The sequence below is a fragment of the Passer montanus genome, unplaced genomic scaffold, assembly GCF_014805655.1.
Source record: "Passer montanus isolate IOZ18808 unplaced genomic scaffold, ASM1480565v1 scaffold66, whole genome shotgun sequence".
Classification (NCBI taxonomy): Eukaryota; Metazoa; Chordata; class Aves; order Passeriformes; family Passeridae; genus Passer; species Passer montanus.
This window is the reverse complement of record NW_024371704.1, coordinates 5,123,399-5,146,774: the sequence shown is the minus strand read 5'-3', so window position 1 is coordinate 5,146,774 and position 23,376 is coordinate 5,123,399. Positions and strand designations below refer to the sequence as shown.

General features: G+C 39.3%; 1 protein-coding gene and 1 long non-coding RNA gene across 2 annotated transcripts in view; both read right to left on the bottom strand.

Annotated features, from left to right (window-relative positions):
- Positions 1 to 13,508, bottom strand: part of COL3A1 (collagen type III alpha 1 chain) — a 49,556-nt gene extending 36,048 nt beyond the window's left edge. Inside the window, exon 1 of the mRNA XM_039728692.1 lies at positions 13,309 to 13,508. Within this exon, the coding sequence (XP_039584626.1) occupies positions 13,309 to 13,387 (79 nt within the window). The 5' untranslated portion in view covers positions 13,388 to 13,508. The remainder of the gene's footprint in view (positions 1 to 13,308) is intronic.
- A 7,736-nt stretch (positions 13,509 to 21,244) lies between these two features.
- LOC120511464 overlaps positions 21,245 to 23,376 on the bottom strand; it is a 77,537-nt gene continuing 75,405 nt past the window's right edge. Inside the window, exon 3 of the long non-coding RNA XR_005629727.1 lies at positions 21,245 to 21,362. This is a non-coding gene — a long non-coding RNA (uncharacterized LOC120511464). The remainder of the gene's footprint in view (positions 21,363 to 23,376) is intronic.

Below are 23,376 nucleotides of genomic sequence, written 5' to 3'. Positions count from 1 at the left end.
TTTCCTAATAGTATCCTCAAAAACCACAGGCTTTTCCACTTTGGACAAAGGCAATGTCCAGCTATTGCATTAGTAGCAGACTCACATATCCCATTTACAGAGATGTGACTAAAGGGTTAGAAATTAAAAAACATCTTGAACTTGTCTGGTTCTGCTTCAGAGAGGGCAATAGTCCACACAGGGGTGACTCACGATCCTCCAGCAGCTGCCTGCTGATAGCCTGGGAAGCAAAACTGAGGAGCTTTGGTCTGTGAGAAACTGATCACAAACACAATGAGTCAAACAAACAACTTCTGTATTTAAAGTGAATCTGGTAAAGGCTAGAGCACCGAGATGAAGAAGGCCTTGCCTCTGACTTTGACAGAATCCAAAGCCTGATGAAGTTAAGAAGAACATTTGTGTTACTCTTTTAAATGTACAAAACCTGTGCTTCCTCACCCTGACCTAGTTTTGGTAATTTCCTTTGCAGGATGAGTACTTAAAAAATTGTTTTACATGTCTTCTGTAGTAAATACATGTGTTAATTGCATACCCCAGCACTGTCTGATACATTGTTTAAGCAAAGCATAAAGTAGAAGGAAGATATGCTGTCTATTTTCAGTACAAACACTATCATTCTCCCCTACTGGAGTAGGTGGAGGAATCCACCCCAGCATGTGCAGCAATGCTGCTTTCCATTTCCTGAGCAGAAAAGAATGCTACAGCATCTACCTCGAGGCAAATGGTTTGGGCTCTCTGTCTGGTATTAGGATGATGTTTACAAGAAACCCAAACACACTCGTTCCATCCCTTCATTAGTAATGGAAACAGGCAGACTCATAATGAATGAATTGGCTGGAGGAGCAGGGATGGCCTGGTTTGTTGGCATGTCCGGTCAGCGCTGAGTACTCGAAAGGGCTCAAACCCTGTCTGGGTCACAGGAGTCAGGAAAAGAGTTGGAAAAAAGCAAAAGAAATGGTTTAACAAGTTGGGGTTTTTCAACTGCAAGGCCTTCAAACATTCTGTCAGCTGGAATTTTCTTAAATAGTTAACTAATTGAATCCATTTCACGCAGTGCATGAGGACATAAGGGCCAATTTAGGTATCCATACCTATTAGGACATTTTCAGATTTAATAGTATTGATGAAATATTTTGTAAGGCTTGTCCACATGTGATTGGAGGTAATGAAACCTCCATTTATTAAACACCTAAATGCAGACCTAAACACCTAAATGTTGACCCAGAGTGGGTCAACCATAAAAATCCCTTCGAGCTCTGTAAGCTGTGGAAGGAAGAACAGCTATCAGGTGGAATGGAAAAGGAGCATGAATGAATAGCTCACAGACTTCCCAAGTTTCACACCAAAAAGGACAGCTACGTCCTGTGCATTCAGAATGAAACTGAAGCTTTCTTACTTCTAGGGATGCTTGTCTGCCAAGAAAGCTGGCATTAGAACAGTTCTGCTGCTGCGCTCGTCCCAGTCTTGCCCTTTTCTCAGATGCAGAGTAAGAAAGAGAAAGCTGCTTGAAAGAATGCTGGTTAAGCATAATACTGTACTTGTCTGTCAAAGGTGTTGCAGGATGCAGTCATGTGCTGTTTCACTGGCAATGTACAGAAGAGTCTGGACCCTCTGGTAAAGGATCCTTGTGTCACACAGCTGAACTGTCCCTGCTTCAAGACCCACCCAGTCTATATGTCAGATTACAAAATAAATAAGAAAAAAAGCAGGCCTGCACTAGTACAAACAAGTGCTTGCATTTTAAACAGCTCATTCCTTGTTCCCTTCATTTGCCTTTATATGCTGCAAATGCCACAACCTTTCTGAAGCCTTTAACAAGTTTTAGAAATATCAGGATTAGAATATATCCTAAGCATATTTGTTACCAAGTAAAACACAAAATGCCTCTATTTCCCCTGCAGATTATTGTGTTTTTTTCTAATCTTTCAAAGTGTGATTAAAAAACTCTAATTTTTCTGTTTTATCTTCAGAGGTTTAGGTTTCACAAATTGCTCTACTTGGGAACACATGCTGACACCCTGGAACAATGTTCTTCATACAGCTTCCAAAGCTCACCCTGCCACGGCAGTGCTGCAAGGAAATCGTGACCAGAGATATCCCACCAGAGATGTTGTTACACAACAGCCTCCCTGCTTCAGCTGGTGTCTGGCATGAGAAACCGTGGCAAAAGAACTGGCTTGTTTCAAAACTGGCAAAGAGCAAACAAAGTGCAGGGCGGTTTCTTTGCTGGTTGAGTTGGGGAGGATTGTTTTTTGGCAGAACTGTCATTTCAAGCTGAGTCATACAAGGGGCAGTCTGCTCTATATCCATCACCTTACTTCTTTCTTGGGGCTGCCCAGAGAAATGTTGACTGTCTGTTCCTGAACTCATAAAAGTCATTGTGAGGAAAAAAACTTCGGCTGCATTCAAGAGACAGTTATACCAGTTTTGTTCTTAGCTATTCCTTGACAACATCATAGGTCAAACTGCTTTTTGCATGGGAGGCAGATATTCCTGAATGACCATCTGTGTTGAGGTGTTACTCTGGGATTTCCTTTCCAGTGTCACCTCTCAACAGATGACTCTGTGACTAAATTATATTTATGCTCCTGTCTTTTTAGCAGAGATCAACCTCTTTTTGCCATAAGCTGCAAAATTCAGATAATTCCTCCCTGATTAAGGGTAACCACTGCCTGATCAGAACCTCACTTGATTTTACTGGGCTTTGAATCAGACCTAAAAGTTGTTAGCTTCTAATCATTCTGGTGGTAACTAAAGGTCTTCAGTGCCTGACAGATCAAATCTTTTACTAAGGGTAATATGAGCATTAGAGCAGGACACAAAGTAAGAAGACATTTCATCATAATTCAGTGCAGTCAAAGCCTTTTAGAGGGACCATTGAATCATACTTCAGCTACTCTTCAATTACTGGTAAAATGCCTATGAGATTTTTCCATCCCCTCTGTTCTTACATTACAATATTTTTGGGACATCACTATTTGTGCCATGTGGTGTCATGCTAGAAATAAGCAATAGGCTGCAAGAAATTCATTTGTGGATATTTAGTTGTAGTGCTGGCATAAATTCTAATATTACTCTGCAGAAATATGATTTTAATGTACTTATTATTGTTAGAGTGAATGATACCAAACTCTTACATAAAGACTTGTGTCTTAAACTAAGCAAAAATGGACATAAATTCAAGTTCTAATATGATTTCTGATGATTTAATGGATTTATTAGATTCTTTAAATATGTATCCTGCTCATTCCTTGGGCAGTCAATGAAGCCTTCTAGAGTTAGAAACCAAGTGTGAAGGTAATGCTAGTTTTGAACATTTGACCTTTTCCAAATGTATTCTATAAGAATCTTGCCTAATTGCCTAAAGAAAAGCAATAGTTCAAGCTCAACGTTAAGGAGAAAAATTTACTAAAACACAGCACAAGATTTTGCCAAATTAAAAAAAAAAAAAAAAAAAAAAAGGTCCCAAGGTGTAGCTCAAAGACATACTTCTGCATTCCTGATTTTATCTAGGACCAGGCAGACTACATTGGAGGGGTCTTTGAGACAGTTCTTGAATAAGTCTGTCTGGGGAAGAATAAATAAGAAACTGGAAAAGTCATTGTCCACAGGCTTCCCAGGCTCTACAACCACTCTGAGGGATCCAAAACATCATGAGAGAGGTTCAGCTTTTGTCTGATAAGAGAAAGGGAACAAATGCAAATTGATAATTGTTGAAGTTTGCTTGACCTTTTCCAAATGTATTCCATAAGAAGCTCACCTAATTGCCTAAAGAAAATCAATAGTTCAAGCTCAATGTTAAGGAGAAAAATTTACTAAGATACAGCACAAGATACAGCCAAATTGAAAAAGAAAAATCAGTCCCAAGGTGTAGCTAAAAGACATAGTTCTGCATTCCTGATTTTAGCTAGGACCAGACAGAGTTTATAACATTAGAGGGTTCTTTGAGACAGTTCTTGAAGAAGTCTGTCCTGGGAAGAATAAATAAAAAACTGGAAAAGTCATTGTGCACAGGCTTCCCAGACTCTCCAACCACTCTGACAGATCCAAAACATCATGAGAGAGAGGTTCAGCTTTTGATCAGATAAGAGAAGGGGAACAAATGCAAATTGATAATTGTTGAAGTTTGGTCCACATAGAATCTCATTTAAACACTGAACTATAACTACTTAATTAATGATGCTTTAAGCTTCTGGCATGATAAAGCCTAAACACTGTGTGGGGAAAAAATGTATGACTTTTGTTTTGCACTGTCTAAATTTGTAATTAAAACAATTTTTGGCAGGTAATTAAAATTTCAAGTGGGACATGAACCTCTCTTTCCCCTCAGCTCTGTGAGAGAGTGAACAGATTTATGCAATGCTGTTTCTGTGGTTTGCCTTGGAAGAGATCAGCCTGATTCAATGCTTCTCTCCCGAGGCTGAAGCAGATGGGAAATGTTACAATGGCAGTATAATACATGTGGTAATATCATTTATATTTTCAGATACCTTGGACAAAGTCACCCCAATATAACTCCACAGCCATAATGGATTTACATCTGAGATGAGTAAAGCAGCAGGGGGGCAAATTCTGCGCTGGCCTAAGTCCCTGCACATTTTTATTGGTTTCCCTGTAATTTCAGAAGTTGGAAGTAAATGAAGGATTTGGTTCTTGCATTTCATATTCCAGTGAAGGATTAAAGTGCTCTGGCATACTGTCTAAAGAAAAGAATCATATCTTTGGCTGCCAATAAATTAAGGGTATTTGTAATTCAGAAGGTTGTGGTGGGGTTCTAAATGCATAGAGCATCATTAACCTAGATTCATCTGCAAAAGAGTTTGTATTCATTCACTCCTTATTCCAGTTTGTACTAATTCACCCCACATCCATTTTGGACAGTTTGTTGGATATGGATGGCAGTATTTGAAATTCTTCTTAATCTGCCTCATAGAGGATATTAAATGGCTATTTGTACACTGGATACAACGCTCTTATTGTCAACCTCTTAGGGCTACTAAAGTAAGTATTGTGAGGGTTTTCTCAGGGTACCAAAGACAACTTAATTTTGGAAACACTTTTAAATATCAAGTTCTATGCCTGGCCATTTTTCAAGCACAAAGACCTACGGATCTTCCTAACTAATTCCCTTGTGAGGTGAAAATTCACACTTTTGGTGCAGCGAAGAGCCTGCAAGCAGAGAGCTGGCTTTTTATTAATATCAGAGGTCAGCAGCCTTGCTACTGAAGTGGCTGCCTGAGGCCTGGCACACATTTAGCCCTCCCTGCTCTGTGCAGCAACAACCCCAGCTGGCACAGGGTGAGAATAAACAGCACCACATAGCCCAGGAGGGCTGGAACATCTGCAGCAGACACAACCCGATCCAGCCCAGTTTATCTGCTGCAGCCCTTAAAAGGTATGAGTGGAAGAGCTGGAGCCAGAGAACACCTGATAAATGAAAAGGCTCTGTACAATTCACTTTTTTTGATTCTTCATTGAAAGACATTTACAGCAATCTTTCTCTCTTCAGCTGCTCAGAAATAATCAGTTGGACTAGAAAACCTCTCTTCTTTCTCCCCCCACCCCCTTCTTCATATTAATGCTATTCTGTTCATACAAAAAAAGAGGGAGCTACAAAGAGGACCACCCTGCCAACAGCTAAGCCACCAACAGCCTTAGAATATTGTGCAAAGAATCTTCAAAATGTCTGAGCAGATTTCAATTACTCTTTTAAAAGATTTGCAATTCCCACTACACAGCCCATTGTTTGCTTTCACTAGGACATTCCTCTCTTAAACAGCTGGCACAGAATGACTACTGCTCTGTAGGGAAACAAGCAAACACCATACAGTAGACTGAAAAACAAAACCAGAGAAGCTGTAGGTTTTGTTTTTTTTTTTAAAGAGGCTCTCATGAACATAAAAGTGTTTTCCAAGAAAATATGAATCCTATTTTTGCTGCTTATAGCTGAAGGAAAGCATGGGGGATGTAGTTTATTCTCCTTTGATGCTCAGCATGGCAATTACAGTGAACATCAAAGGAACAATGAGTGATGCTTCCCATATTTCCCATTAACTCTGTTTGGATGAGCAATTTTTTCTGTCTCCTCTGTTTGAAAAAAAAGATGCAATTTTGTTCTTGCTTATTTTCCTAAAAGAAAATGGAAAAAAGGAAAAGAGAAGAAGTAGCACAAAGGGAAGGAAGAAGAAGAAGAAAAGATGTTTGCTGCAGACTGCCTTCTAACGCATCGCCTGGTCACTGGGCGTGAACTGCAGGGAGCTTCAGTGGGAACTGATTATGTCCAGGAGTTTTCCAAGAACTGCCAGAGCTGAATTGCTGTGGGAAGTATTTTCCAGACAAAGATCATCCTTTCATATCTACTGCTGCAAAACGTGCCTGGGTTGTTCCTGTGATTCTGCTGCCCTTTGTGGCGCTGGAGTTGGGAATAAAGGGATGCCTGAAGCTGCCCAAGCAGCCCAAGAAAGGTTTGCACTCAGGAGGAAAGGTTTCACTTGATGGGAGAGCAGAGGTGCCTGTGCCACCCTCCAGGGTGGGATGCACAGTGATTTGAAAGAGAAATCCAGCAGCAGAAAGGGATGTTTCTCCAGTGGCTGTAGATAACTTTGCATTTTGCTGAAGGCCAAACTCTGCTAAAATCTTAAATCTACAAGTCACATCCCTCATTTCTTGACAGTCATTTGGGTGCCCTTTTAGCTGTAGGAGAAGGCCTAGGCTTTCAAAACAAAAACCCACATTCAGCCTTGAAATACATACATTTTCATTACCCTCACATTCTTCCTGTTCAAAGTCCTGTGCATGCTTTCTCCTTCCTGGCAGATATCTCTTTATAGAGTACTTATGTGAATCAATGCAAGACAAAAATGTGCAGACATTGTTAAAGGAGGTACCGTTTTCATTCTCATTCTGATAGTTTGTGTTTAAATGAAGGATTTGACATAAATGGGGCAAAATGGAAGTAGTCTCTGAGCTAATCTGAAAGGAATCTCCTCTGCTAAACTAAACAAAGCCAGAAGTCCCAGAGCTGAAGTTTATCCAAACTAAAGCCAACAAACGGTTGTTGTTGGAGGGGGTTATATCATGTTTTCCATTGTCATGTTGACATGAAACAGGCAGAGGCTTCCACTTTGCAAACTCAGAGACAAGATTGGCTCTGAAGTGAAAATAAACAAAGAGAAGCAGTGGTTGGAAGTAGGTTAAGTTTCCTCTAATCAAAATTTAAAGAACCTTTCCTATAAAAGAGAAGATGAGGAAAAGTAGTGACTGCTTGAAAATATAAATGAAAAATACAATGTACTATACCTATATGTGAAAGATGAGCTACCCTGCAGCCAATGGTGGATCTCACACACTTCCAGGATTTAAACAGAGTTAGCAGATCTCCCCCTGTCTCTCTGTACTTACAGGAGAGATTTTCTGATCCCAGTAATTTGTAAATTTTTACTTGGAAGTTCTCTCTTGATTAACCATAGTCAGAAACAATGCAAGGGTTAATATTTGAATTTTTTTAAAAATACATTCTCAAAGCTATGTGAGAAATTAATGGCGTGGCCACCACATATAAATATGTAAATCTTATTTCTCTGAAGCAAAGTCTGACTGTGTTGAATGGAGAAAAATCAGGAAATTTTGTGGGAATTCCTTACAGATTTTTCCAGTGACAAAACGTCTCTTGTCAGGGAAGCCACAGAGAGGACAGAACAGAAAGCTTCATGAACCCTGCGCATCAAAGGACTGAATGGAAGAAAATCCCTAGAGAAATAACTGTCCTGCAGCAGTCACCAAGGCTGTGGGAAGCTGCCAGCAGTGGGCCACCACACAGCACCTCTGCCACAGGGACACCACTGCTGTGACAGCATGGCTCCAGAGAGCCAGCCCTCCAGGAGGAATCCACAGCATCCCCTGGGATGCAGATGGGCAGCACACTGAGGGCCAGGGCTGCAGCCTTCTCTGCACCCAGCCATGCTGCCCTCAACAGCCTGACAGACTCAAAGTTACAGAGGTAAAATAACACTGGAGCAGGAATCACATCTGTGTCCAGTCCTCCTTCTGTACAAGGTATATCAGCATGGATATATAGAAGCAGGGATAGGCTGGCAAAGTACTGCAGCAGGCAAATGATGACACTAAAATTTTTGTTCCGTTTAGGGTTGAAGGTTATTTATCATCTGCCAAAAACCAAAATCAGAATGTCTCAAAATTATAGGCCATTGGCGGTAGATACTGAACTCTAAACCACATTAAAGTCATGTAATCTACAATTTACCAGGCTACAAGATGGAGAATGAGCTAACAGTAGCAGTATTGAATCACAACAGATTTTATTATACCTTTCTCAAGTCTGTTTTATTTTTTTGGGTGCTGCCAATAATAAATTGAACTGTGCTTCATCATATCAAACAGCAATAGTGTAGGATTCTAATCCGGTTACTTTAAGACCATAAACCCCCCTATTTGTTAACAACATATCTTTGCCATTGCCAACAATTCCCCTTTTCTCAACTGAGATCTTTTGCCCAGTTTCTTAAACAAGCATGACTAAAGGACAGCATAATCTGCAGTGTAAATGGCATGACCATTGCACAAATATCTAATTCTGTGAGCTTTGACAAGTTATTACTCCAAACCAACAAATTAAATCTTGCAACTCTTACAGCAGCTGTGGCTTGTGCTCTTCAGCAGACTAAGAACCTACCACAGAAACATCAAGAGTGGTACAGTGCTCCAGGTGCCCGCTAGCCTGCGAAAGTGCACTTTGTTATGGTTTGCCCTTCCTGGTAGGCTGAACCTTTCAACTCTGAAGAGCTTGCTTTTAAACTCAAATGCTAAATGCTGCTCTGCATCTCTTCCATTACCAACCCTCATTATGCTGTCCCAATTAGAAGGGCAGGTATGTCCCATTTTCTGCAGATTTCTCATTAAAACAAGGTGTGAACAGCACTAGCACATAACTGGGACAATGAATAATGGAACAGTGTCAGTCTGGTTTCTCAGCTAGCCTGTGGAACAAAAAAGTGACCTTAATTTCTTTTCTTTTCTTTTTTTTAGCAGCATTAATTACAACTCTCCCCCAGTTGTGTAAGTCTGGCATCAGCAGAGTTTGCAAGTGACACCTGGCTGCTTATTTCAAACCTCAACACTTTGGCAGAAGCTGGAAGAGGAAATAGGATCTGCTTGTAATCTGCAGCGCTAAGAGGAGAGCAAACATAATGACTCTGACTGAGGCATCAACAGTGAGGTTTGTGCCAGCAACAACACCCTTCTACCTCTGCCTCTTCCCCCTCTAATAAAGCAGTGGATGTTTCCAACTCCACCCCCTCTTTCAGAAAAATCAGTCTGTGTAGATTTGGTGATTTGGTCTCAAGTCAAAAACAAATCTGGAAAATAATGAAAGGGTTATATAATAGTCTCATTTTCCTGAGGCTAATGTGTTCCAGGGGTGTGTGATATAAAATGTGTTTATGAAATTTGTCATATTTCCAAGAACATATATATAATCTTTGGAGGAGGTGGATTCCCCAGGCTTTCATTTAGCATGATTTTTCCAGACCAGAAAGGAATGTTTCAATTTTCCTAAGCATAACCTTGTCTACTATGTGCTTGGTAAAAAATAGCTAGGAAAAGTGGAAGAAGAGGAGTAGACCCCAGATATTTCATTACTTCGCATAGTCCAGGTTACTTACGATGGTTAATTATCTCTTGGCACACAGATGTGCATCTGGTTTTACTGTCAAAATTCTGGGGGGAAACCTTTCTGAGTTACCAAAAGCTTTGAGGAGAGATAGTTCTGTTGTTAGCATTATCTTTAAACTGGAAATTTATCAACAAAGAGCACACATGTGCAGTGTTCCATACAGCTAACTGCTAAACATGACAGTCTGGCAGTCTCACAAATAAACTACATCTGTACAGTACCCATCCACTTCACATGCTATCCAACCCTTCTCAGTTAATAAAAAAAGAAAGCAAAATGGCCAAATCAGCTGTTTACAAGTTTTCCTAAAATATCATTCTTTTCTCTGGGATCAGAAAGGAGTGCACAGCAGGAAGAGTAATTTTCATGCTGCCTCCTGAAACCTACATGTAATGGTTATATATCATTTTAAAACTGCAATTTGCAACTGAAAGTAATATGAAAGGTCAATAAGACTTGTCAGAGAGATTTTAGCATTCAGCCATTACCTCAGAAATGTGTTTCCTGACCAAACATCCAAGATAATACTTGCATTACAAGGAAAACACTAAATTACCTTAGAGAAAAGATGACTTGTAATAATACTGAAGGGTTTCTGGCACTGCTGCCACGCTGCTTTCAAAGCAGTAGAGTTTTCCTAAAGACCTCAGTGAAGTTCTTCAAAGACTGGGGTGTACCTAGGAGAAGTGTCCTGCTCTGGCTCACTGAGGTGTCCTTTAAGCATCAAAGATGCAGCTGAGACAGGCCCAAATCCCTCTGACTTCCCTTTTGGCACTGATGTGAGGGCACTGTGGATGCGCTTCCTTTGTAGGCAGTGGAAACTGCCAAATACCTCCAGTCTGGCTAGCTAAAACTTATTCTGTCTTCTGGAAGTAGCTGTCATTGATTGCCTCTACAAACTCAAGATAAACGGGATGAACGCAGGCTGCAAGGTTTAGCAAATGCTTTCACAACTGGGGTGGAGAATGGATTTCTTTCCTAAAGAAGCATTCTGATATCTTACACTTTTGAGTAGTTTAATATGCAGGATGTAAAGGTGCCTTCAAAGGGTGGAACCCAATGTACATTGCTGGACTCTGAATCATCTGCTGTGTGTGAAGTGCTGGCTTTGTGTCCTGTCAGCCATCAGGGGGCATCTTATCTTGGACATGGGCAGGGCTGGAAAGCCCTGACACACATCAGAAAACCTGGATTGTGTCAAGGTGATTTCACCTCCAGGCTAAACACATCCTGGTGGATTACAAGGACATACAGCTTTTGAGTTCACAGAATATTCCTTGCTGCACAGTATCCAGATCCCAAGCTCTAGAAAAGGTTTTAGCCTGAGGCTGTACTCAAATCTCCATTCCAAGCTATTACAGCAAGACAAAGAAACACATAGCCCAGGGGTACATCTGACTACCCTAAACTCAGTGTATACTGAGCAGTTTCCTTAATATCTTGCCAAGTCTTGTCTCCTGGCAGGATTTCCTAAGGAAAATTTTATATTGACTTACATTTGATACTAACCATATAAACATTTTTCTTGACAAGAGAGAGCATTTCAGCATGTCTGGAAATTCTCTTTTCAGTTGTGGAAAATTTGGTTTCCCAGTCCATTCCCTGCCATGCACATGAATTAGTGATACGAATAATCAACTCCTTCAATTACTATTTTCTGTGAGAAAAGCATATTCAAATGTGTGGAAAGAAACATTCAAAAGTGAGGAGAGAATCCAATTTTTAAGGGGATAACTAGTGATTTATCAGTCTCTCTGTGTAACCTCATCCCTGTAGTATGGAAGTTAGCCCAGTAAGGAAATGTTACAACACCATGAAACAGGAATGTGGCAGAGAAATGAGAATACTCATTCACACTTCATTTGTGTATTGTTCTTCTACCCAAAATTTACTATTTATTAAGTCAAATGTATGTTGCACCTCAGAAATGTCCAGGGATATGACTAGAGTGAGGGAAGGAGACCTGGCACTCAGGAGGGGTTTGTTTATGGAGAAAAACAAAATTGATGTTCCATCTCTTTATTTTGGACTCTCTTAGCACTTATCCCTCTGATGATAGACACAGGTATAAAAAAGAACAGTTACTGCATGTTAAATACAAAAATATATATATTGTCTGCTGCTGTAAGCAGAGAAAACTCACAGCACATATTTGCTTATATTTGATAATCACTGCATTTTATAATATTTACTCATTATTGGAGAGAGAGTTTGTATATGGCAAAGCAGAAACAGAAAAGGATCAGTTCACAGTAAATTCTGTTTGCTCTCTACAGAATATATGCATTGGTTGGGGTTTTTTTTCAATAGACACTTAGGCTGAGCCTGTGTCTGTGCTGAGGGGGGCTGGTGCTGCAGAGGCTGTTGCCTGCTCTGCTCATGCACAGATCCTCCTGAGCTCCAAGTGCTCCAGTGCCAACAGGCTGCTCCTGGTGGACTCACTCACCCCTCGGCAGAGGTCCCTGTCCAGGTACGGTGAGACAGATGGGTTTGCCATGAACTGGCTCAAGTAATCTTTTTCATGATGTGTGACATACAGATTAGTGTGGGGTGGGATTTTAAAGACATTTGGCTTTCCTTTGCAGCAATACAGTTTCTTTGGCTGCTGCTTATTGAGTTAATTGTAACATTATTCCTTGCCTCCCTGTAGAAATAAATAAATTGCTGATCTTTCGTATTTACGGGACAGAAAAGTGTTTTATCTTAAGGAAGGACTGGTTTACAATATCTGGCAAGCAGGAACTGAGCACATCCAAAAAAGGTCAGCTGTACTTGTGGAATGTCATCTGTTTAACTTAAATACTCATACCACACTTATCTTCACTCTAGGTTGAATTCTTGTATACAAAGTACTTCTCTCCCCTCTGAATTCCATGTTCAGTTCGTTTTTGGTGTTCTTGCTCTCTGTAAACATGCACACACACACTCACATGGACTTCCACATAACATCAACTGCTAATCTGTCTTGTGAAGGGCTGAAACAGCCTGCAGATGCCCGATTCAAACTATTGCAGCTGAGGGAATTAATTCATCCTCCTGTTCTATGCCAAAGTAAAAATTCTGTAAGCTGACATATTTTCATATATCACTCTTAAAAACTCCTTCAACAAAACCATTCAGAATTTCAAGACTTTTTTTTCTTCACACAAATTGTTGAAAGAAACCCCCACGCTGCCAGTGTAAGACAAACAAGTACAAAGGAGAACTCCAAATAAAATAGCTGGAAGCAAAGACTTATTCCTTGTGAAAAAGAGCTTCCAAGCAGCACGGAGCTAACAGTTATAATGTTATTCCAAGAGTTAAAAGAAAGAGCTTAGAATCTCCTCAGTGTCTGTAGCAGGAAAACAAGTAAGAACAAGAACAAATGCAGGCAAGACAGACAGCACTGTAAAGTCTTCTAACTTTAAAGAAAGCAAAGCAAAGAAAAACCTTTGGGATGATACTGCAAATCCCTGCAGCTTTCAGCTTCACCATTAAATATCTGACTGCTGAATTAGTGAAGGAAAAGTGTTCTGGTGAGATTCGTGCATACACACTTCTGACAAGCTATTAAAATTATTGGTAAAAATAAAAATAAAATAAAAAACATGAAATCATAAGAAGCTTGAATTACTCACCGACTTGTTGTGCCAAAATAACTGAGGGTTGAAACACGGCAAGAATGAGCAAAGTTACTTTTTGCACAGAGCTCATCATGTCTAAATATTAGACATGAGACTCTCTGTGCAAAAATAAAAATGGGGGGGGAAGAAAAAAATCTGTTCAAAATAGCAACATCGGTTGTTCCCTGCCCTTCCAGCACCGGGCCATGTACAGAACTCAGCCACAAGCATTCCCCAGCTTTGGCCTTAAATAGGAAAAAAATTGGCTTACTTTTCTTTTCCACCCCCTTCACTGAAACATGAGAAGAAGACCCATCCCCTAACAGTAAATGAATGATTAATATTTCTCTTGGCTTTACAGAAGACTAAAGTCAACTAAACAAGACACAGAGCACATCTGGAACTTTTGTGTGCGTACAAAATGCATGCTGACACTGTATATGAACAGTTAGTGTGCACTTTATGTGACATATAAGCACGTGAAAAGAAAGTCCCATGCCAAAGCACCCGGGGTAAAGCATTTTTTTGTGTTAATTAGGAGTCAATGGGTAAAATCCCAAGAGGATTTTTATTTGTTAGTGCTCCCTAACAAAGATAAAAGATAGCTGGAGGTGTAGCTGCACAGACTGAAAGAATCCCAGAAGTGGAGGAGCAAACCTGGGTATTTCTGCTAATGGGCAATCAGAGTTAGTGTAAGGAAGTTCTGAAAATCACACTTCTGTTCCAGGGCTTTCCTCACCATTTCCTCACAATGTGATTTTGTGTTACCTGGAAAGAAAGCAAACATTTAAACAAATTACAAAGAGAACAAGATTGCAAATCACAAGCATCAATCTCTCAAACTATATATTTTCAAGTAATTCAGTTTGATGCTGTCATTACAACATTTGAAAGCAATGCAGAACATTTTTTTGTCCATTTGCTCCTCAAACAAGAAGGTAGAGAGGACAAAAAAAAAAAAAGAAAAGAAATCTTGGGACTACTAATACCTTTTAAACCTAGTTATTTATTTATTCCACACAAAACTTCACTGCGAATAAGATCAGAACACACAGACTTGTTTTCCAAATCAGATAGTTTGATCAGATTTTGTTATGAATCTAGATTTGCTGGGAATGTAGCCTTAAAAGACCCCAAAGTGAATGCAGAAAGCTGCCACAGTGGACACCTCTGCTCAAACAATGATCAAACAAATTGCTGCTCTCAGTCAATCAATCTGATCCAGGTCATGTCCCGCAGAAGCGTTCTTTCATTTGTTCTCAAGTGTTGCTGAGATTACAGTGGCACAAGGAACCATCTCTCCTCTCAATAATTCATGAGTGCCGTGAACTGTCATCCAAAAAGGGGGCCCATATCTCTGTATGCATCACAAAATAAGAACAGCCCGAAGTTTAATCTAGTAGGTGCTGGATCTCACTGGAAAACCTATTTGTCTGAAATAAATTTGCACTCAAACTGAAACACCCTCTTCTGCTGAGGTCACCTGAGGTGGAGCAGACTGAAGCAAGTATGAAGAGGTCTTAAATAATTTGATGTCCCTTTTAACATATGCTGAGCATTTCTTCTGTGTCTTAAATGTTTACAAGGTATGAATGCCTTGATCCATTCCAAAGGAATTACACACCACATTTTTTTCCTGAATCTCCCAACACTCCATGCTGTCTCTCTTGTATTGGCAGAGCTATTTCCTTCAGGTTTGGGTTTTCATATCTGGGACCATATCACATAACAGGTTAGGTTATTTGGTTTATAGCATTCAAGTAGCTGCAATCAACAAACAGATAACCAGCTCCTGTTGAGCCATCCTAGAATATAATACAACAGGCTTCACATTTTTATGCAAGGGCTATAAGGTTTTCTCCTCTTCTGGAGTTATGCTTAGAACATAAGATAGAACAAGAAATAAATCCAAGAACGTGGATTTGTTTGCGTCTCTTCAACAGAAATGTACAAAGAGATCAAACCCTGAATAAAAACCATTTTCAGCAATAGAAAGTAATGAAACTGAATCAACCGTTATCAAGATGGCATGCAGGTCAATTTCTTGTAACAATATCTATTTGTTTGCCACAGTAAGTGTTTAATTTCAATGAGGCCTAATGACTGTTACTTGGTAAGCGTTCACATTTGAGAAAAAATTTGTTCAAGGTCTTTGACTTAAAGACATTTTCACATTGAGTTCTGTAAATTTTTTTAGCCTGTTTGGCAACAATAAACATTTCTCTAATTTTCTTAAATCTAAGCTTTAAAAAAAAAAGACCACCCTTGGTGACTCCCTTATTTTCACTAATGCTCACCTTCAGTTTTTACACTACAACACTTGTTTAAAATTTAAATTATGACTTTTCTGGATTGTCCACCTTAAATATTATGCTATTCTATAGCTAGATTATGAACCCAAATTTATCCATAACACCTACTATTTGCCATTGGCATGGGAGCATCAACATGTGTGCTTGAATTTGTACAGAGATGAATCCTGGGGTTTCTGTGTAGAAGCATAAACCATATCTCTTGATGATTACATCCCATAAAACAATAACCCTTACTTGGGTTCTGCAGTGTATTTGCTGTGGTTCAAGGAACAATGCACAGCAATACTCAGCTAAATAAAAATTCCTCATCAGTGTTACCTTCACATAATAGTGGTTGTAGAATTGATTTCATAATTGTGGTATAAAACTCTCTGGCAATTGCCACTTACTGTCACAAGTCAAATTCTTTTGAGTAGCATTCACCATTTTACTTGCATGGCCTGAGGAGGCTGTGGCACAGCGACATTCCTTGAACATCCTCTGCACACTTTGTGTTCAAAATCTTCCTTTTCACATCCTCTGCACAGAAACAAACCCCCTAAAAAACAGGTTCTTGAGTCTTGCAGGAAATTTTGGATTATTTGGGTAGGTAGCTCTTGTTTAATATTCATCTTCCTACAGATGCAATGTCTAGGCATCTGGACTAAACTGGAAAAGGCACTCATATCAAAATTGGTGCATCTTTGATGGAGGAACCTGAAACAATTGTTTATAAGTAGATACCATAAAAGATGTCTAGATCAAAACTACCTCTTAATCAAATGCTGGAATATTCATGCAATCTGGGATTCCTTGTGCCTGTTTGACTATTGTGGTTAGTGACATTCTTCCTAAGAAAGACAAATGAGAGATTTGCTTTTATATATTTATCAAGTGACCTCTTGTCCACCCTGCCAAATGTTCAGTCCTTAAGTAAGTAAATTATATAAGTGTTGCTTTAAAAGTTGCCAAAGTTCTGGCCTGTAGAATCAGTTGGTAAATATTCCTTGTTTCTGAGAGCTTAATCTGAACTAAGAATCTTCAAATTTTGTCATTGCAGTTACTTCTATGCCAGCAACAAGACAGTTTTTTTTTTTTCTGTGTGGATTTTAATGATAGTAAAAAATCTCCAAATTTTAAAAGGAGCGCACAGTTTCTCATAAATAAAGCACTGTGAATAGTGCAAATAGTGACAGAAAGCACAGTGGGGGAAAGAACCTACAAGAAAAACTGAGTCTAAAGCTACTAAACAACGAAAACCCCAAAACATAGCCACATACTTCTCAACAATTCCTGTTTGTGAGCTAGAAGCAATGCAAACTATGACTGAAGCTCTAATGGACTATTACAGGAATGAAATGCAGCCAAGGCAATGAAATGGTTTCATTCTTCTCCCATCTTTCCATTTTCACTGAAATTTTATGCTAAGACAATGGGAAATCAAGTTTTGAGACCCAGCCTCTTGTTCTCGTGTCCTCTTTTTCCAGCTTTGCACATTCTCAAGGTTTCCACAAACTAAAATTCTCTCTTTTTTTTCCAAAGTCCTGTGCAGATTAAATAAAATCCTTCATCTGAGTCATGTTGGGAACTGTGTTACAGCACAGCTGTGAAGGCTCTTAAGGCAGAGCCAACATTATGACTGCATACGGGTGAAGCAGAGACAGCACCCACAGCATTTTCTCTTCCCAGCAGGAGGGACAGAAGCCAAAGCAGTTTAATGACCTTTGGGTGTACTGAGTGCTGGGGAATTTGACATCCATGGCCAGGGCGGGGTTTCTCTGTACTGAGCACGCACCTTCCTCTGTCTCCAGGGATGGGATCTGTTAATGCAGAACTTTGGCTCCATGCCTTTGTGAGGATGCTCCTCCTTTTCACTGAGGTGTCAAAATTATTTTGAAAGGAATCCTTTCTTCTCTTCGCCAATCCAGATTTCCACTTGGCAACTGAAAAAACCCCAGATCTTCACTTCTTAAAGAAATAGCACAGTTCTGTGCACCTTAGGAAGTATTTGATGAAACGGCTACAAGATTTTCTGTCAGGAGAGGATCTCATAAAGGCTTTTGTGCTCTGCAGCTTGTGGTTGTTGGACATCAAGATAATATAGGATGGCAGAAAATATTTATAAATTTAAGAAAAACTTGGCTCTGAATTTGTGTGTATGCTTAATTTTATACAATCACAAAAGAAAAAGTATTTTGATATATCTCTAAGTAACAAAAAATGTGTTACATTCATCAGAAGAACAGTCCAAGAATGAATTATCATAAAAAGCAGGACATCTTTTTGACCTCAGGGCTGGTGTAGAAAGTGGAGGTACATCATGGAAATCACTTCCTCTTGTTGGCTCTGCTCAAATCACCATTGCTTCAGACAGCACATGTGGGTCCCAGAAGTGCCCATGTTTATTGTGCTTCAGCTATGGTTCCTATGGAACCTCACCATCAAAAGGTTCCAAGCTTCAGCAATAGTAATCTAGAAGATTTTAGGAGCACTTTTTTTGGCCATCCCTTTTAAATTAAAAAAAAACCAAAAAAACCCAAAAAAACAAAACACCAAACCAAAAAATAAACCAATAACTTTAAAACATGGCAAATATCTTTTAAAGTCATTGTTTCATGGCCATCCCCTTCAAATAAAAAAAAAAAACAACAAAATACCAAACAAAAAAATAAACCAATAACTTTAAAACATGGCAAATATCTTTTAAAGTCATTGTTTCACATTTTTCTCTTTGCTGATTTATTGTTTTTCTAATGAGGGAATAAATAATCTTGTTTGAATTTACTAAAGAATAACAAAAGGCCATCCGTACTATGACTCATCCTTTAGAAAAAAACAGAAAAGAGAAGAACACAGGATTAAATGTTTTAACTCTTGATCTGTTCAATATTAATGGGCTGGGAAGCAAAAATAATTACCAAGGCAAAAAAGAAAAAAAAGGAAACTTTGAAAAAACCACAACCTTTTCTAAATGAAGGCCATGGGAGATGTACAAGAAGGTCAGAGACCATTGTAATACAAGAGTCTTCCCCTAGAAATGAAATCCCAGTTTTAAAAAAGAAAAGAAATAGCAGTCTTCAGGAATAGAGTCAGCCCAGTTTTGATGGTATAAGGCAGGTATGACGTTCTCTGCTGGACTGTAAGTGTTCCACATGTCCCAAAGTGCACACTGATTTCCTAGAAAGGAGAAACAGCGTCCAGCTGCTTTTCTGGAAAGAGGGGAAGTGTACCACACTGGGGCCAGCCCTGCTGCTGCTCACACTGGTGGGTGGACAGCACAGAGGGCTGACAGCGAGGATTCTCTCGCCGTGTATTTTATGGGATTTTTTCCTGATCTGTGACCTTCTCACATTCTTTTCTCTGCTGTAAACTCCAGTTTCCTGTCACAGAGCCCGCTATACCTCTGTTGTTGGAAACTACTGCCACTTATGGACTCATGTCATGCATGGGGCAACAATGTGGGACCCTAATTTAGATATATGGGTTGATCTGTTCTGCTTTTCAAAGGCAGCTTTTAAAATATCTTTCCTTCCAAGATGAATCCTGTCCTAAGAGCATTACATCACCACCTGGTATTCAAGAGTCTCAAAGTCCATACCAACAACATCAATTATAATGGCATATAAAGAAGATATTAAAGAAATGTAAATTGTTATGTAGCTATGCTACTGATTTGAACTGATTTTATGGTTAAGCTTTACATGAGCTTGCAGGTTTTATCTTAATATTACAGAACACAAAACCCTACTTCAAACATATCAACTGTATGTCAGTAGAACTGTCTGGGCTATGATAGGAAAGGGAGGGAAAGTTTTCTTAGATACACTGAGTAAAAAAGTACCACAATCCCACACCCACCCCTGCCTCCAAAGTAGCAACAGGCAAGTTGTGATAGGCTCTGGTGACCAAATTCAGTAGCTAGGAAGAATCATCTGGAGAACCAAATGAAAATACCAAACATTCATTCATTTTCATCTCTGCAGACTCTGTGCCATGAAGAGTGGTAACATAATTATTTTTAAATTTTCACTTGAAACCCTTATGTAAATTGGATTCAAACTTTTCTGTGAATCAGAAAATTATTATTCCTCATTCAAGATCCACTTGCTCTTTGTTTCCTAAAGACAAGGAATGTTTTCTATCTCCTTTCCTAAAAATTGTGAGTCATGGCAAAAAGAAATAAATATAATAGGAGAAACATGCTTTTTAATTGGAACAATATAACTTTTTTTCCAATAAACAGCTTTGAGGTGTGAAATCTTCTTACTCCTAATATAAGAATGCATTCTTCTCAGCACATCATTTTCTACACACATGGAAAATTCAGAAAAGTGCCTCCTTCAATTAATTAAATCCTTATTTGAATGGTATTAAATGTCTTTTTTTTTTTTTTCAAATGGCAGAAGAGTGAATAGGCTGCTATGATTATAATGAAAAACAACACTATAAGGCCAGCATTGTGATTACAGAAGAATACCATAGTCATGATTTTGAGAGCAAAGAATTGAGAGCATGCCTTAAATGAAGACACATCCCATCCCACCTTCCCAGGCCAGCTGAATCTCTGTCCTCAAAGGGAAACTCCACCAAACTCTTGCTAGAGATCAGTCAAGCTCCAGGACCCACACCAGTGAAGAAATCTTACATGCAGAAAATAAAAAGAAGCAGTAGAAAGAATCTCTTGGTGAATGCCACTATGCCCAATGAGTAATTATTGCAAGGTTAGAGATCTGGTGTGGGTGTCTCTTTGCTGATGTTTACAGCAGTGGCAGTATTCAACCAGTTCAGTTGGCATTACAGGAGAGAAGCAGAGTCTTGATTGCAAAGAGATCCCCTGGTGGGAAGAGAGGACTACACAAATCCCCCTACTACAGGGCAACTCTGCATCCCACCAGCATGGAAAGAGTGCCAGTCCCCTGTCACACACCCTGCATCTCCCCCACTGGCTTCTGCTTCTTCCCAAGGCCAGGAGAGCACACAGCTCCTGGGAATGCACGGAACAAGCGGATACGTACACAGGATTGAAAGCCTGACCCGTTGTTACAGAGATCTCGGGTCCTTTGCACCACAGAGAATTAAGCCTGTTTCCATTCCCAGAACTCCTGATGCTGGTTTTGATTTAGGAATTGCACTTCCTAATTTCTAGAGGCCAGGAGGTCAGGGTTGTTATTGTACTATGTTTCCCATAAGCTGCCTTCCTGTGTGTCTCCATGTTTTACCATTTTGGACTAAACCACTGCATACCATGAATTTTCCAGCTCCCAAGGTATCACCCATGACCATTTTAACTACTCAGAAAGGAAAGATTTTTCCTTTGGAAGAGCAATGAAATTTCAAATAACCAGTTACTTTACACATTTACCACCTACAGAGGTCTGAGAACTTTATCAAGTGCCATCCTTATGTTAGTCAAACAGGAAACTACAACATAAGGATGAGAAAATATTTTCTAAAAATGCTAAATAAATACATGACCAGAATAAGCATGAGCGCTGGTCCTGATCCAGTGCCACATTTAGTGAATTACAGTTTGTGGGGATTGTCAGGTACTTCAAACTCTATCCTCAGCAGCCAGATGACACTCACCATTATTCCTCAGAAATATAACTGGCATTCCCATCAAACTCTTGGTACATTCGGAAACAGAATTGTGCCACCAGAGAATGAAACATTACAACATTCTGGAGTATTACATTGCAAATTGTTTAGTCCTTTGCCACTGTTCAGGTAGTGCAGATCCCCAGATTCAGGTCTTCTATACTTTTAGCTGAACTTCTGAAAGGAAAAAAAGATAGTTCTTAAATACAGGCGCAGCACAGAACAAATTTCTGAGGATATATTTAATCAATATTCTTATAATGGTTAACATTTCTAAAATCATGCATGTGCACAAGCTACAGAGAACTGCACTGCTGTTGAGGTCCATGTTCCAAGTTAAATTGGGCATTGCAGTACAAAATAGATCAATGAACTTATCAATTTTACTAACAAATACAAAAAATATCAATACAAATGATAAATGACTTTCTGCCCCAGGCCTGTTCTTCTCAGTAAATGCAATTCCTTCTGTTTTCATGATGTGCAAAGACTGTTCTAGGGAAAAACCAGAAAAAGTCAGAACGTGCATGATGCTTCCCATCAGTGTCTGTTCTAGTGCTTTTTAGCCTGGAGCAACCTCAGGATAAAGTTTTACAGTCGCCTTCTCCAGGTGCTTGCATGCATGTTAGCCTGGGTATGACACAAACCAGGAGCCCTGTAGGTTGTTAAGTATGAAAAACATACTGACAAGACTATTTACTTGGTTCCACATTGCAAAAGAGAATAAAATATGCTTTCCTTTTGAACAGCCCTGCAGCTCTCTCTTACACACCCTTTGCAGGCAGAGCTGAGCAGTGCCTGTTTCTGGGGGCTCAGGGCTCCTGTGTCAGTGCCAGGAATGCACAGCAGCACCTTGAAACTTTAGTGAGGAAAGGAGCAGCAAATTTGCCACGTGTTGCAACAGGTTGTCACATGATATAGTTGGTAATATTTAATAGTCACCTCCTGCTGAAAAATGGTGAAAAGCCTGTGTGTGGTATGCCACTGTTAAAATTAAGGATAAAGGAAGATCATGGAAACGTTTATGAATTTCTAGTGGGATAGATCCTACATCCTCAAAGTCAGAGCTGCTTTCCGTGTAAGCAGCTGCTGTTGAAGCAGATACCCCCTCCTGCCAAACCTGGCCTCCACAGGTATCATGCTTTTCAACAAAACCAAGGGCAAGGGCATACATCCTCAAGAAACATCAAGAGAATGAAAGCTGCACAATACATTTGGTAAGAATTTGTAACACTTGTGGTGTATGAAATAAAAATTGGTGCCATGGGATGTTATCACCAAAAAAGTTTTGAGTGTCCATTTAAAATAAAGTCTCATAAATTATGTCATAGGAAAGCCTGAGTTTCCCTACCCCTCAGTGCAGATAATATTGTGATAGAAAGAAAACACTAGTATAAGATTTGTGTGTTCAGGGCAAATTTATGGCACCACCATTTTAGTGTATTTGTGATTTTTACCTTAGACTTCTAATAAAGATGGATGAACATTGAGCACGCAAAATTTCAGCAATGGATTTTTGTCGTATTATGTTTTCATTAACTTGAGAATAAAATGTCATGTAGGTGAACAAACAACATATATTAAATCAAACATTTCCTATATGCTAACATGGGAGGGGGGGAAGAATGAGGTCTTTTTTATTAATTAGTTTAAAACCTTTTCAAAGTTGCAATAAGGTGTCTTTTCAGAGTTAATCTTTAAACCCTTATTGAAACACTGTTTTCAAAAAAATGACCTTCAGGAAAATTCACCTCATCAGTATCTTTGAAAAGCTACAAAACTGTCAGCAGCAATGCTTAAATATTCATAAGATGCTTTTAATGTGGCACCCGTGAAAGTACACAAGAAGGGTGGACTGCAATTTCTGCTAAGCAAAGAGTAAAAAATAATTCAAACCATAAGAATTCAGAGAATTTGACCTTGAATAACTTATAGTTATCAATCTAACAATGTGCACTACTTTTTCTTTGGACCCAGTGCTCTCCTATTTTGGAATACAATGAGCAAGGAATCTTTAATCTGTTCATGCAGAGCTAACGACCCCTCCAAAGAGAAAAAAACCTATTAATCCTTCCCAGAAATTTCTGCATCTGGCTCTTTCTGGAACTGATATTGAAGTATGGCATTCTGATATGTTTCAAGCAGAAAGGAAACTTTGAAGATTCAGTTTAAAATAAATCAGAATTCCAAA